The sequence below is a fragment of the Pelophylax lessonae genome (assembly GCF_965119305.1).
Source record: "Pelophylax lessonae genome assembly, chromosome: 1".
In the NCBI taxonomy this organism is placed as follows: Eukaryota; Metazoa; Chordata; class Amphibia; order Anura; family Ranidae; genus Pelophylax; species Pelophylax lessonae.
Window position 1 is genome coordinate 449,810,881 of NC_138768.1, and position 16,057 is coordinate 449,826,937.

Sequence of the window (16,057 nt, forward strand, 5' to 3'; positions counted from 1 at the left end):
ATTTATCTTATCAGCTGCCAAACGAACAATCCCATGCAACTGGTTGTCCACTTCCCCTCTCAGACACTCTCTGCTGATACTCGCCATTGTAGATATTCGCAAAATGGAGAATTTAACCGCTATGGCTGAGGATACGATGGCGAGCTTTGCCAGAGTTTGGGATATATGGGATAACTCAGAATACTGTTCTGACAAAGCTTACTCAGATACAAACTAACATTGTTAAAACGCATTATATTAATATTAATATCAATATATCGTATTCAGCACACGTATCCTCATACATGGAGATTCATGGTGTTTTCCTTTTCCCCCTTAATCCTTCTAACCCCTTTTTCTTTTTTTCCCATATGTCCATTATGATGAGATTTTGACTATGCATATTTCTATCTTGGATTGGTTTCCATTTCCACACTACGGGGAAGTGTTATCGAATTGCCTGATATACCGTAGCATGTTCAAATCTTCTTATCTTTTGATAACAATTTGTAAACTACTGGATTATGTTCTGTTTTTCTCATGTATTCCTATTTACAAAACTTTAATAAAAAGATAATTACAAAAAAAAAAACTTTGCAAATTATATGCCATTTTGTGTAGCTTCCTGACACTCATTAGAACCAAGGAAGCCAGTTGAATGCAACAATCTACTACTATCTATACCAGTGCTGGTCAACTTACTTGATATAAGGGGCTCAAATGCAGCCTTTGACAAAGTATCCCACATAATATTCAGTGAAGTGAAGACCACAGAAAGCTCTCGGAGAATACAGACATACAACAGGAGTTGATCAGAAACTACAGCATGCTAGAAGAGATGGCCAGAGACTGCAAACATGAAACAGGAGAAGAAGCTCTAGGTCAGTGATGGCGAACATTGGCACCCCTGATGTTTTTGAAACTACATTTCCAATCATACTCAACTACACTGCAGAGTGCATGAGCATCATGGGAAATGTAGTTCCAAAACATCTGGGGTGCCAAGGTTCGCCATCACTGCTCTAGGTGTTGTTGGAGGCTGGGGACGTGCATCTGGAGACAGTCATAGATTAGATACACATTACATGAGACTACTAGAGATCACAGCTACTACAATCCCTTTAAAAATCAGTGCTTCTACATTCATGCTCCCTACAGCCCCCTTAAAAATGACCTCTGCCATATTTGATATGAATGCATTATAACACAAAACCAGAGAAAGGATAGACAGCTCAGAAAAAGTAAGAGTGTGAATGAATGAAACCAAACCATATACAGTAACTACTAAGGAATATTTTTCCTTCACTTGCTTGAGTAGGTGCCTAGGTAAGGAACAGCACAGATAATAGTTTAGGAGCTCAGAATATGTGTCAAAGGGCTGTATGTGCCCCTGGTCACAGGTTGGGTACCAGGGATCTGTACATGGCCTGGATAAATAAGAACCTTCCTAGATGTGATATTGTTGCTTCTAGCATTTGGCAATTTACTTATGGACAACATCCAATTTGTAGCCCTCCTGATTAGAGGCTAGCTGAGGTCAAGTATGAGTTTATGCCTGTAGCTGTTTATAAAATCACATGTGATCCTTGAGTTCGCTAAAGCATGACGGTCCATATTTAAAAGGTTAGCTGCCTCAAAGCCAATTTCTGGCTTTAAAGTCGAATTTGTTCTTGAATGACCTCCACTAAGCTAAATAAATAAGATGCATAAAATATAAATTATTTTTATTAACAAGTTCTTTATTTTAAATAGGTCACATTTTAGCTATAATGGGCCTTCTCAACACATTCGTTGCATTGTTACAAATTTCTCTTTTGCACCTCTATGGTGATAAAGGCATGCCATTTCTTAACAACTTATTTTTACAGTGCACCTGACAGAATCTCCCTTCATACTGTTTTGTAAAGAGTTACTTTAGCTGTGTATTGGTTTTCTTAGATCGCAGCCCTCTAGAAGGAGCAGGAGCACTTGCATAGTTTCTGAATCTAGTCATGGTATTACAAAGAGGGGGTCGATAAAAAAAGGTTTAAAAGCCACTATGGCTGGAAACACAAGAAGAGAGACAAGACAAGACAATCCAACCACTTATACCTCTAGTTATATGCCTTTTACATCCTCACCGCATACAACTGTTAAGTGAGTTAAAGACATAAACCTCCCTTCCACAGTTGCTGCTGACAGCAGGGAGTTAAGTAAAAAAAACGTTTAGATTAGTTTCTCACTGAACAAGGTGTACAGTGATATGGCAAAAAGTAGTGACAAACACGCACATTCAGGTTGAAACAGATGGACCACTGTCTTTATTCAACCTTACCAACTATGTAAGACCATCCAATGTCACCAAGATATTTAACACTCATCCGTTTCAGTATACAATTTTCTTTAGTATGTGGTCTGCACTAAAATATTAGTGCCCATGCAATGGGTTAACATGAGAGTTTATAACTTCATCTTAGTATTTTAGGGGTTGTCCTTCCACCTCTGAAGAAGAATAACAGCTGATACCCTTTATATTTATTTTTGGAGTGGTGTTGGAGCTGTGTACTCAAACCACAACCTTCCTATGGCAGGGGGATGGGGCTTAAATGGAAGGGTGGCGTTTAACGTAGACTTGCAACCAGCACATTTTTACATGTCTGGCAACATTTCATGTGTCTTTTGGAGTCTGTCTCCATTGTCCTCTATCTTCATTCTTGTACCTGTAAGAGTAACAGGCCTGTGTGGATAAAGTCTATGTCAGAAGACCCAGTATTTTTATACACAAAGGCTGAGAAAACTTGAGGAGTTCCCCAACATGCCTAATTGAACTGCACTGCTTAAAGTCACCAATGTAGAGACATACATACATACACTAGTGGACCCATTATGTACTAAATGTTCTTACATCAAGGACAAGTACTAAACAGCACTTCTCCAGTTCTTATTTGCTGTTGCAGTCATTATTACCTCATTCATCATGTTCTTAGTTTGCAGAAAAGATCTTTCCCCTCCTGTTACTGGCATCAGCAGCCGCATATTGTGAAACCAACTGTAAGTAGCTGCATCGAGGTGTAGGTCTAGGGTCTAAAAGTAAACTCATGGAAAGTATGTAAATTCCACAAAGAATTACAAAGAGGAATAGCTTAAAGAGGTTCAAAATTCATAATAGATATATACCTTAATGCATATCCTGAACTAGGGTAAAAGAAAGAAAAAAAAACAAACAACAACATTCTGCTAACTGCCCTCCCCCCTTCCCCAAACGCTTAGCAGACTGCTCTCACCTCTCCAGCTGTAGTGTCACTATCCCCACTTCCTGGTCTCACAGTAAGCAGGAGCCTTAGGCTCCTGCTGCTGTCAGTCAAACTCCTGTGGGGAGGGAGCGGGGGAGTGGTTTACCGGCATGGTGTGTGTCTATAGACGCACAAAGCCTGGCTTGGTAAGCTGCCCACACAGCTGCCCCTACGGCTTATTGAGGGTTGAGGGACACCCAGAGGAAGAAGATGCCAACTGCCCAAAAGAAGGACTCCAGAAGAGAAGGTAAAGGGCCACTCTGTGCATTACTGTTCCACAGAGCAGGTAAGTATAGCTTCTTTTTTATTTTAGGAAAAAAACATTTGTATTTAGAATCACTTTAAGGGCTTGTTTATTTGCTTCAAAACATGGCATTGGACAAACTCTTTTTAAAGCTCTCTTAACACCGCAAAAGCACCTGTCACTAAATAAAATGGTTCGCTTAAATATGGTTAGCTTAAATAAGCCCTGTTTACACCTTGCGTTTGCTTTGCTTGAAAATATATACCCCAAGTGGCTTTAGTGGTGCTTTAAAGCATCTTTGAACCCTCCATAGAAGTCTATGACAAAGCTCGCTTGAAGCACCTGCAGTTTTTGAGAGGCTTGAATTCAGCTTTAGCTTCGCTTATATTTTGGAGAAATTGCAGGTATGAGTTATCGACTTACACACACAGGGCATCTGCCGAGCTTCAATAAAGCGTCAAAAAAGCATCAAGAAGCATCAAAAACACATCAAAAAAGTATGTTGAATGAAGCAGCAGGCGCTTTAATGTGTGTTGAAGTCGAACCAAGTGTAAATGAACATTGACAGGCGTTTGTTTGCTTTTTACGGGTTTTGTATTCTGTGCAAGTCTGTAAGAATGCAAAACCTGCTTGAAGCAGGTGAAATGCACCTGCTGATGAATTATGAAAGATCTCATATGTCTCAAACTGATACTATCAACACAAGCCCAAAGCCTTTAAACACAGACCCTTATAATGCACAATGCCCTTTTCTTTAAAATCTAAAAAAAATACCATTCTGACACATGCCAGTCCCTTGTATAAGGATACCTTTCTTCTAGTGAATAGTTTCTTTAATCAACCAACTTACAAAACAACTAAAGCCAGCCATAGACACATCGAAAATCAGCTGGTTCAGCAGGAATTGGTAGAATTTCAATCCATCTATGGGCAGATTGGTTGTACTGAAGTTGATCTATTGATTGACTTCGGTACTGTCAGGTTTTTTTCCTATGATCACTTGTCAGCAGCTAAAGCTGGCAGCAGTGATTATTGTATACAATACAATAGTGCAGCAGGTGGAATCTCCCCCATTAACATTGACTGTGTTGATGGGGGAATCGAGTGATTTCTTTTTCCCTTCAATCCATGGTTGAAGGACAGATAACTGCATAATCTATAGTCAGCCCATAGATGATTTGATTTTCTTTCCTTCCACTACAAGTGTATGAAAAGAAAATTGCTCAATTTCCCCATCAACACAGGGTGCCAAACATTCAACAGGCTGGTTGCACCCAAGTTGGATAGGTACAGCCTGCCTATACTTGCATTGAAATTTGCCTGGGCCCTTGCTGAACCGGCCAAATTTTGATGCATGTGTGGCCGGCTGAAGCTTAGTTTCTTTACATAAACAATGCCTAACATTATCAAGTGGCTTTATCCTCACATCATCAAAATCATATTGTCTCACTCTTTCTTTTTCCTAAAGCCAGCTGAGTGAAGTCTCTAATACATCTACAGAAGGACAGTTTTTACTGCCCATGGCAGTCAATTAGTCATTCCTTTTCATTTCCCTACAAGAGGAAGGAAAAGGAGATTCTGACTGCTTTCATGCACTATTCTTTACAGAAGCCTTCTTCTTACAGGCTGAGGTGGGACAGATTTTATACATTACTTTTTCAAGTAAAACACCACTGTAAAATATGTCCATCATAGGAGAGTTTCTCCTCTTAAAGAGGAGCTCCAGTCATTTTTTGTGTTTATTAAAAGTCAGCAACTACAAAAACTGTAGCGACTGACTTTTAATAAACACACACTCACCTGTCCCAGGGTCCAGCAATGTGCTTACCCGAACAATCCCTTTCCTCCGTACTCTGTCCCCGGCGTCAGCATTTCAACTGTAGGCACCTGGCTTTGACAGCCTGTGGCTTTACAGCTGGGTGCCCACTGTACATGCGTGAGCTGTGACGCGCATTGAGAATAGTCCCGCAGTTTCTGGGACCTGTGACATTTTCCAGGTGACTTCAGGGAGGAAGGGGGAGAATAACTTCTGTTCGGTTACATGCACACCAATATACAAATGTGAATGTATATATATGTATATATGGGATGAGGGAGGTTCCCTATATCCCAGACTATTGTGATTTTTATCTACATCCTGAGAAGGGCATTAATCTATGGTATGGGAATTACTCTCTGGGGAGGTGGGGGTGTAGGATTATCCCCATATATGATAAACATGTGGATCATGTAAACAGTAACGCCTCCTCAGTAACTTTAACGCAGTCACAGTTGTTTGCACTTGTGATCCCAGCTGCAAGAATTCATGATTCTTGCAGCTGAAATCTGCTGGATCCAGCTAACCGCTGCAAAGGCAACATTAAAGTGTCCTTAAACTAAAGAAAAACTGCACGGAATACTTTGTAGAATTGTGCAATTTTAAAATAAAGTGCTGTCCTACACTCCTCTTTATGTAGGTTTCAGTTTTGTCAATCTCTCTCTACTCGTTTACATTACTTCATGCTGATAACATCTACCGTATATTATATCCAGTGTTGCTTGAGCGGATGTGGAACAGCAACCCTATACATGACTTTTTGGTTTCGTTTATATTACCCTTATCTTTTATTTGCATTATGAGAAGCCAAAACAATATTTTCTGAACCTGTAAATTCCAACCTACAAGTCAACAAATGCTACAGACCATATAACCTACTTTTGTCCTTTAATCATTAGGTGTTAAATCTTTACTCCTGCCAAACAAAATTTTCAATATTTTCTCAGTAATAATCCCTTGCTTACCAGTGCATACACCCAAGGAATTTATTGAGTAGGGAAACAGGATGTTCAACTTAGAGCAATACCCTGGTGGTAACTGGGACAGGCAGTGAGGAGAAATCTCCCCAGCATGGACACAGAAAACAAATACCCAACAGAGAATCTAACCTTTCTCCAGTCTTTCCAAAACTAACAAGTTTGGGCTGGAGTTCCACTTTAAGTACAGCATGTCAGGTGTGATTCCGTAGACAGATTGGAGGCTGAAAAAAACATAAAAAGAACTTCACTAGACTATAGTGCAAAGAAATCTGAATATCTGAAGTATGAAGCTGTTTTCTTCTTCAGTCTCTAAACTAATTCAAATGCTCTGTGTGTCTTCCTCAATAGCCTCTCATTTAAACACAACAGACATGTAAATTCGATTTTTTTAAAAAGCCACTTTTATCAGAGCGGTTTGGTGAAATGGTGAAAATGAGTGCAAACTGTACACAACACTCACATCTGTGTCCCTCATCTACTGAATGGATAGGTTGTAGCCATCTTCTTTCTTGGGGGGGAGGTTACACTCCCCTTTTTTTTTTTTACAAATAGTTCCCCCAGTGCCCCCCAAAAAAAAAAAATAACTGGGGCTTGAGCAGAAACAGAGTGGAAACTCTGTACATACATGACTAGAATGTTTCACACTAGCATTATCTTTTACTTGCATTACAAAAAAGGAACAATATTTGACAGGTCTATGTGATTTAAGTTGGACTTTGTTTAATGCATCATGACAGGACCTATGCTTGCCATTCCAAAAAAGAGCTAAGCTGGTCAAAAAGCTTTCAACTTGTTACACAATGCTTGAGCACAATGTAGCAGTGTGTGTGCTCCCTGACAACAAGATTTTTTCTTTCTCACTGCAGAACAGTGATTTTTTAGGTCTATGGACACTGATAACTAGCCAAGATGTTTTACTGCGACTGTCACAGCAAAGATACAGTGCTTGGGAATGTGGACACTCCAAGGTATAGGTTTGCATTCATTGGTGGATAATACTATGTTAAGTTAGAAACGCCAATCTTTATGTGAGGCCCACCCCATAAGGATGTATAGCTATTATTATTAGAAGGGGTTTCAAAGAGTGCAAACAAGAGAAATGTGCTAGAACTCGTATTATTCCAATGTCAGTTTTACGCATAAAGAACTGGTTGTTTTAGCCTTCTAGTCAGTGTGCCACATACTATATTTCCATGTAAAGCCCTTTCAGGTTTAATTAGACAGTGCAATGAATATGTGCAAAGGACAGAAATCCATATCAGCCAAGCAGATATCAGGTTACTGTAGGGAGATGTGTTAAAAAATGAAAGCCGATTGGTTGCTATCAATTACAGCCCTTTGCACGTATTGATTACATTTTGCACTACCTTATTAAAATATGCCTGTCTGTGTGTATATGTATACAAAAAAAAACACAAATATATATGCCAGAAAAATGCTTTGTATATAGCGAGCCAATGGTGAGGCTATTTTAGAGGTTTTTTTTTTGGCATGGTCATTAACCATCCAGCTCTTATGGGGGAAAAAAAAAAACACATACATTGCTACAGGGCGTAATGTAGAAACACAAGTGAAGGCTCTATAATGCTAATAGCAACCCGATCCCAGCAGTCATATACCTAGCACATCTTAATAAAAAAAGGAATCTGGCTGGGTTCTATGGGCCATACAGGCAGTGTTTGGACACAGAGTCAAAGGCAGCTGCATGGAATTGCTTAGCTTCTCTGTAAACTCCACCAACAGATGTTTATAGACGCTAAATGTTTGAATCCATATATTCAAAGAGGACTGTATCAAGTAAGCACTGGAGGAATCTTTAAGCAACACTCTGCACCCCAGTGCTATGGCCATCATTATAGAACTGTAAATCTGCATGTTAGAGGGATTTTACAGAGAATATTATACTGATAATCTATGTGAAAGGAATGATGCAGTGAAATTACCAGACACACAGATGGACTTCTCCATGGTGAACTGTAGTAATGATTTTTTAACCCCCTTCTCGGCTTATGAAAAGACAATGCCAAAGAGGATGTAATTTACAATACCCCAGATGTCATCTCCACTCCTTAGCCAATGCTGAAAAAGGTCGTACAGTATATTGCGATTTATCTGGCCAGGAGGACAGAGTGGAAGTCTTCAGCACAAAAACTATCATCATTATACACCTTGGCAAGCTCATCGTTGAGGGCTCAGATATGTATTGGATATATTCTGTTACCTTATACACCATGGCATCATTGTAATGAGAAGACCCAGACCCAGCATGTGCATGATACTCATCATGATCACCATGGTACAGCGCAGTGTTTCGCAAAAACAAATTCCACTTATCAAAAAGCTTGAGATGTTTATAGATACCCAGTAACAATACACAGCTCAGATTGTTCATGATCCAGTAAGGCTGGAACTGTATAATGATACCAAGCATCATGATACAACGCAGCACCTTCTTGTCTTAAGGTGGCACCGTTGTACACAGCATATTGCACCAGTGTAGCTAAATAAGGTGGCATCTCAACATCTGGAGAATCCTCCTTTTCCTGGACTCCAAGAGAATCTGGGAAAGTAATTCCCCTGACAATAACGCACCTCTGACAGCACTGTCATGCCCTTTTTCAAAAGAGGAATGGAGGCAGCTGTAGGGCAAAGGTGGCTCACTGTTTATGCACCCTTCCCTGACCCTCTTCAATCTCATCCACAGGCATGTCTTCGGAAACTCCATTAAGTTGAGACTTTCCAGGAACTGTTCCATCTGAAGAGGCAGTCATAGCTGTTGCCCCACGAGGTTGTATTGAGATAGGTGCTGCTAAACCATTGCCACCCATTTGCCCTTGCCCTTCCCCTTTGCCAAAGTTAAACAACTTGCCAGGATGGAAAGGCTTGGTTGGTGAGTGGGCTCTCTCTGGCTGCGCTTCTCTTCGTGTTTCAGGGGATTTCAAGAACTTGAAACTCAGGAAGCTGGGAATTTTGGTATCACCCCCTGGAGGAGACTGTGGAGATTTGGCATTTGTCCCCGACAAGAATTTGCTCTGCAGGGGTATAATTTGTTTGAGTTTCAGCACATTATTGCTGGCCAGCAGGGAGCTTGGCCTTTTCGGTTTATCATGAGTACTGCCCCCTTGGGGACCACATGGCTTACTTTTACTTGAGTTTTTGTCATGTGTTTGAGAGTCCTGTCCAGATCTTCCTTCCTCCCCACCCCTTGATTCCCGCTCTTTTCGTGCATGGTAATCTGCATGGCGCTGTCTCTCTTCTTCCTCCCGCTTTCTGCGTTGTTGCTGTTGATAACGATGTTGAGCCTGGCGCTCATGTTTCTGTTAAAAATAAATGAGATTTAATAAAAAAAAAATGTTACATTAAGGCATATCTGTAGGTTGTTTCCCGAATAGTAAATATCATATAGGACAGTAGCACCACAAAAGTAGGTTAATTGTAAATGCTAAAACTACACGTGTTGATTCAAATAACTGTATCTTAATAGTTACATGCTATAATTCTGAAAATGTTATGGTTTCGTTCGTGAATGTTTGAAGGCAAGCTCACAGGTCTGCAATCTCAGAATTGGGTATTAGGCTCTTTCATCTATGTATTTTATGTTTGATCGCCAAAGATCATCTAAATCACCTTTTTAGCATCACTGATATAAAATGATGTACATGAATATTCATGTACATCGGTTAGTTTAAACATGGTAACATTAGCCATTTGCCCTTAGCAGTAAAGGTCCATTAAGGAGAAATACATATGGCTCCTTCCTAGCTCTAGAAAATCTTGTTTCCCATACATCATTCTAGCAGGACAGTAACACTGTGTTAGATTTTAGCAAGCAACATCCCTAAATCCTTACTTTAACAGTGTACAATAAAAGATTAAACTGAGCTTTTGTGTACTGTAGGCATATTTGAAGGATAGAATATGTACCTTAAATGCTTCCCTCCTCTGGTACTCCAACTTTGCCATCTCCTCCGCCACCCATCCTGGAATATCTGGAATCACCACATGTATTATGTACTTCAAGAGCAGTGCAAAGTGCTACAAAGATGGAAAGATAAAAATGTTATGAGCAGTCCATTAAATATTACGTAATAATTTTTAATAAAAATGCAATCAAATTGAAATCTACTTGGAAGTGATTTAAAAGCACATAATGCACAGGATGAAAAAAGGCATTCATACATGTGTACAATAAACCTGATGACAAGGTCAATAATGAGGTATCAAATGGTAGGTAACTGGTATAGGTTAGACATGCTTGACCCCAAAGGGTTTAGTATTCTTTTTTTTTTTCCAAAAGTAAGGGTTTAGTCTTCTATTAGCAAATATACACAATCCACATACTGGAGTGTTAAAAACTGTGATGAGGCAGCTCTAAAAATCAAGAAACGACTGGCTAGTGTTTCTGACTAGTACATACAGCGGGGAAAATTATTATTTGATTCCCTGCAGATTTTGGAAGTTTGCCCACTTACAAAGAAAATAAGGGTCTATAATTGTTATCATAGGTAGAGTTTAAATGATAGCGACAGAATATCAACCAAAAATCCAGTAAAAACACAAGATACAAATATAAAATATGATATAAATTGGGTTGCAGTTCAGTGAGTAAAAAAGGTATTTGATCCCCTACCAACCAACAATAATTCTGGTTTCCACAGACTGGCTACAGTATGTGCTCATGTAGTACACAGATTAGTCCTGTCAATTTAAAAAGGTGCTCCTAACGACAACTTGTTGTGTGTATAAAAGACACCTGTACACAGAATTATTTTCTTCCATTCAAACCTCACCATCATGGGCAAGACCAAAGAGCTGTCAAAGGACATAAGGGACAACATTGTAGACCTGCACAATGCGGAAATGGGCTACAAGACCATCAACAAGAAGCTTGGTGATAAGGAGACAACTATTGAAGTGAATTTTCGCAAATGGAAGAAATACAAAATAACCATCAATTGCCCTCAGTCTGGAGCGCCATGCAAGATTTCGCTTCATGGGGTAAGGATGATCATTAGAAAAGTGAGGGATCAGCCCAGAACTACACAGGAGGAGCTTGTAAATAATCTCAAGGCAGTTGGGACCACAGTCACCAAACAAACCATTGGTAACATAATGCACTTCCATGGATTGAAATCCTGCAGCCCCCACGAGGTCCCCCTCCTCAAAAAGGTACATGTACAGGCCCGTCTGAAGTTTGCCAATGAACATCTAAATGATTCAGAGGTTTGGGAGAAAGTGCTGTGGTCCGATGAGACCAAAATTTAGCTTTTTGGCATTACCGCGACTCATCGTATTTGGAGGATGAAGAAAAATGCAGACTATGACCCTAAGAACACCATCCCTACAGTCAAGCACGAAGGTGGAAACGTTATGCTTTGGGACTGTTTCTCTTCTAAAGGTACAGGCCGACTTTGCTACATTGAGGGGCCCATGGACGGTGCCATGTATTTTAAAATCTTGTACGAGAACCTTCTTCCCTCAGCCAGAACACTGAAGATAGGTCGTGGATTGGTCTTCCAGCATGACAATGACCCACAAACATATCCCCAAGGCAACAAAGGAGCAGCTTAAGAAGAAGCACATTAAGGTCATGGAGTGGCCTAGCCAGTCTCCAGACCCTAATCCTATAGAAAATTGATGGGGGGGGGGGGGAGCTGAAACTTTGAGTTGCCAAGCAACAGCCAAGAAACCTTAAGGATTTAGAGAAGATCTGTAAAGAGTGGACCAAAATCCCTGCTGAAATGTGTGCAAACCTGGTAACCAACTACAAGAAACATCTTACCTCTGTGCTTGCCAAGGGTTTCTCCACCAAGTACTAATTAATGTTTTGCTTGGGGATCAAAAACTTATTTTACTCACTGAACTGCAACTCAATGTATAACATTTGTATCGTGTTTTTTTTTCTGGATTTTCGATTGATATTCCGTCTCTATCATTTAAAAAACACCTATGATAAAAATGATAGACCCTTCATTTCTTTGTAAGTGGGCAAACTTACAAAATCTGCAGGGGGTCAAATAATTAATTATTTTCCCCACTGTATAGTATAAAAGAACAGAGAGCATTGAACCAGATTTTAATATTGAATATTTAGTAATTAATTAGCATGTCCAAAAATAAAACCATCACTTTTTTACAGGTCCTGAACTGAAGTGTATACTGAGAATCTATATCAAAAGTATTGTAGAACACATTTAAATGTGTTAGAATGCTCTAGCACTTGACAGCCATAAGCTGGAGCAATTGTACCACCTTTCAACATTACTGAAGTGTATATCACATTTGGCAAAAAAAAAATTAAAATAATTGAGTGCCTATATACAGGTACGGTTACATAGTTAGTCTGGTTGATAATAAAAAGACACAAGTCCATCTAGTTCAGCCAATAAAAGGGAAAACAGTATATACCAAAAAGCATTCCTTAGATGCTGTAATAAATATATGAAGCAAAGATAAAAAAAAAAGTGAACTCAATGTTGTGAAAACACAGAAATAAATCAATATAATGACATCAAAATTATTAGGTGAAAAAAGAAATCACACCAAATATACAAATAGTGTCCATAAGCGCCCATACACAAGGGCTGAAAAGAAAACAAGAAAGTCCAAAAGGGAAAAAAATTGTCCACGATTCACTTGCTCCACCAGTGTCCCCACAATCACAATTCGTAATGCTTCCACCACCAGGTGACACCAAGTATTACAGCGTCTTACCGGATCCTGTGGACCATCATATAGTATGGTCAAATGCACATGTTACATCTCCTTATGAAGGGAAACTCCAAAACGTGATCCAGTCAGGGTTGGTTCATCAGCAGGATGAAAAATAAAAAGCATATACGCCCATAGTGTAACCCATAAACATTTATTCAAAAAATAACAAGTGAAACTTGCAAAGGGAATCACACAAAGCAAATCCTTGGGCAATAGGTTTAAAAAACTTGCATATAGCAAAAACATATACAATTGCTCTCTCAAAAAGCACCAGGCTGTGTGGCTGCACTAGACTCTCCCGCCAGTCAGCAAGCGTGCGTAATGACGAAGTGTCGTTGGGCGTGGCTATGACGCGCACCCAAGGATTTGCTTAGTGTGATTCCCTTTGCAAGTTTTTCACTTGTTATTTTTTGAATAAATGTTTATGGGTTACACTATGGGCGTATATGCTTTTTATTTTTTAACCTGCTGATGAACCAACCCTGACTGGATCACGTTTGGCGCTTTGGAGTTTCCCTTCAAAAGGAGATGTAACACATGCATTTGACCATACTATATGATGGTCCACAGGATCCGGTAAGAGGCTTTAATACTTGGTATCACCTGGTGGTGGAAGCACTACGAATTGTGATTGTGGAAACACTGGTGGAGCAAGTGAATTGTGGACAATTGTTTTTACTTTAGACTTTTTTGTTTCACATACAGGTTTTCTTTTCAGCCCTTGTGTATGGGCCCTTATGGACACTATTTATATATTTGGTGTGATTTCTTTTTACATGTTTTTCATCTAAAAAGTATGATGTAATTACATTGATTCATTTCTGTGTTTTCACAACATTGAGTTCAATTTTTTAGCGCTGCTTCTTATATTTATCACAATTCTTGCATCTAGTGTCACAGATTGCTTAAGCAGCTGCTTATTTGTAATTGACATGTTTTAGCGTGGATATCCTATATGATTTTTGATTCCTTAGATGCTCATTAATCCTTTATTTTATTGGAAAATAGTACATCAGAAAGTACATGGAGACAGTTTTAGGAGTCCCCAACTTTCATCAAGCTGATGGAAATTTGCAAAGTAACAATCGGGATTTTTAATGTTCTGCAAAATATTTAGACATAGGTAGCAAGCCCTATGCTTTCAGTATATGGTAGTGTTAGGCACCCTGATTTTTTATTTTCCAGATGGTTTCACTTACATGGTGGATTGACAGGTGTAATGACTCCTATTGGAATCCATCGCACCTATTTGGGGTGAACAAAGATTTTCCCTTTCAGTGTCAGAGTGCATTGAATACAGCAGAAACACGGGTATGAACATTTACATCTAAAAAGTTATTGCTGGTTTCAAGGCCCTACATTCAGATCTCACCAACCTGTCACCTATTGTAAGGTTCCTGTGAAAAACTATGGAATATAGTAAGCTCAGGGATATCAAAATAAGCCCCAGCAAGAACAAGTTAATGTTTTTTTATTGATGGAAAACACCTTTCTACTATGAGAATAAAACAGTGATACACAAGAGATTCTCTTTGATCAGATCAGAGTACTGAACCCTGTTGTTTTATGGCAAAACAAACAATGGTTTGGAAGAAGAATAAAAATGTCAATTTAATCAGTTTTTTTGTGAGATCTTGCTCTAGTTCCTGGCTTTGCTCCCACTGACAGGGTCTTGTCCTGCTAAAGTCTACCTTAATGAAATGAAATATCCAACAGAGAAAGCAGATCCCACTTGTAATGCCTGAGAAAGCACACGCAAAATGTGAACATAACAGACCCTGAAAGATCTAATACGCAATTGAAAATAATTTTCCCCAGTTACTGCTAAAATTTGAAATATACATTCCTGGTCTATCAATTTTGGATCTAAATGGCTGTGAATACCATTTGCTATAATCATAAAATCATACCTAGAGTTAAGCTTTAAAAAAGATTTACTACATGCACCAAGATATATGGGTCTATATCTTTATCACACAAACTTCATACAACGTTCACCCCAGATTTCTTTGGAAAAATCCATAAATGTTGGGTACAAATATGATCAATAGACCCTATAGTGTGCATTTGACATTTCTTTTGTTAAAAAGTTGGGACACTGTACAAATTGTGAATAAAATCAGAATGCAATGATGTGAAAGTTTCAAATTTCAATATTTTATTCAGAATACAACATAGATGACATATCAAATGTTTAAACTGAGAAAAGGTATCATTTTAAAAAGGGAAAAATAAGTTGATTTAAATTTCCTGGCATCAACGCATCTCAAAAAAGTTGGGACAAGGCCATGTTTACCACTGTGTGGCATCCCCTCTTCTTTTTATAACAGTCTGCAAACATCTGGGGACACTGAGGAGACAAGTTGCTCTAATTTAGCAATAGGAATGTTGTCCATTTCTTGTCTAATACAGGCTTCTAGTTGCTCAACTGTCTTAGGTCTTCTTTGTCGCATCTTCCTCGTTATGATGTGCCAAATGTTTTCTATGGGTGAAAAATCTGGACTACAGGCTGGCCATTTCAGTACCCGGATCCTTCCTTTACGCAGCCATGATGTTCTAATTGATGCTGTATGTGGTCTGGCATTGTCATGTTGGAAAATGCAAGGTCTTCCCTGAAAGAGATGACGTCTGGATGGGAGCATATGTTGTTCTAGAACTTAGATATACCTTTCAGCATTGATGGTGCCTTTCCAGATGTGTAAGCTGCCCATGCCACACGCACTCATGCAACCCCATACCATCAGAGATGCAGGCGTCTGAAATGAACGCTGTTAACAACTTGGGCTGTTCTTGTCCTCTTTAGTCCGGATGACATGGCGTCCCAGTTTTCCAAAAAGAACTTAAAATTTTGATTCGTTTGACCACAGAACAGGTTTTCCACTTTGCCACAGTCCATTTTAAATGAGCCTTGGCCCAGAGAAAAAACGCCTGCGCTTCTGGATCATGCTTAGATATGGCTTCTTTTTTGGCCTATAGAGCTTTAGCCGGCAACGGCGAATGGCACGGTGGATTGTGTTCACCAACAATGTTTTCTGGAAGTATTCCTGAGCCT

At 39.3% G+C, this 16,057-nt stretch overlaps 1 protein-coding gene across 5 annotated transcripts in view; it reads right to left on the bottom strand.

Annotated features, from left to right (window-relative positions):
* Positions 1-5,870: 5,870 nt before the first annotated feature.
* The window catches only part of ANO8 (anoctamin 8), a 168,119-nt gene continuing 157,932 nt past the window's right edge, over positions 5,871-16,057 (bottom strand). For 3 of the 5 annotated variants that reach the window (XM_082265893.1, XM_082265894.1, XM_082265892.1), the window contains 2 exons: positions 10,216-10,326; positions 8,218-9,608 (listed from right to left, as the gene is read on the bottom strand). In XM_082265893.1, the coding sequence (XP_082122019.1) occupies positions 8,949-9,608; positions 10,216-10,326 (771 nt within the window). In that variant the 3' untranslated portion in view covers positions 8,218-8,948. Of the gene's footprint in view, positions 6,513-8,217; positions 9,609-10,215; positions 10,327-16,057 lie in introns of those variants that run through there. The other 2 variants (XR_014225598.1, XM_082265895.1) reach the window with 2 other exon arrangements.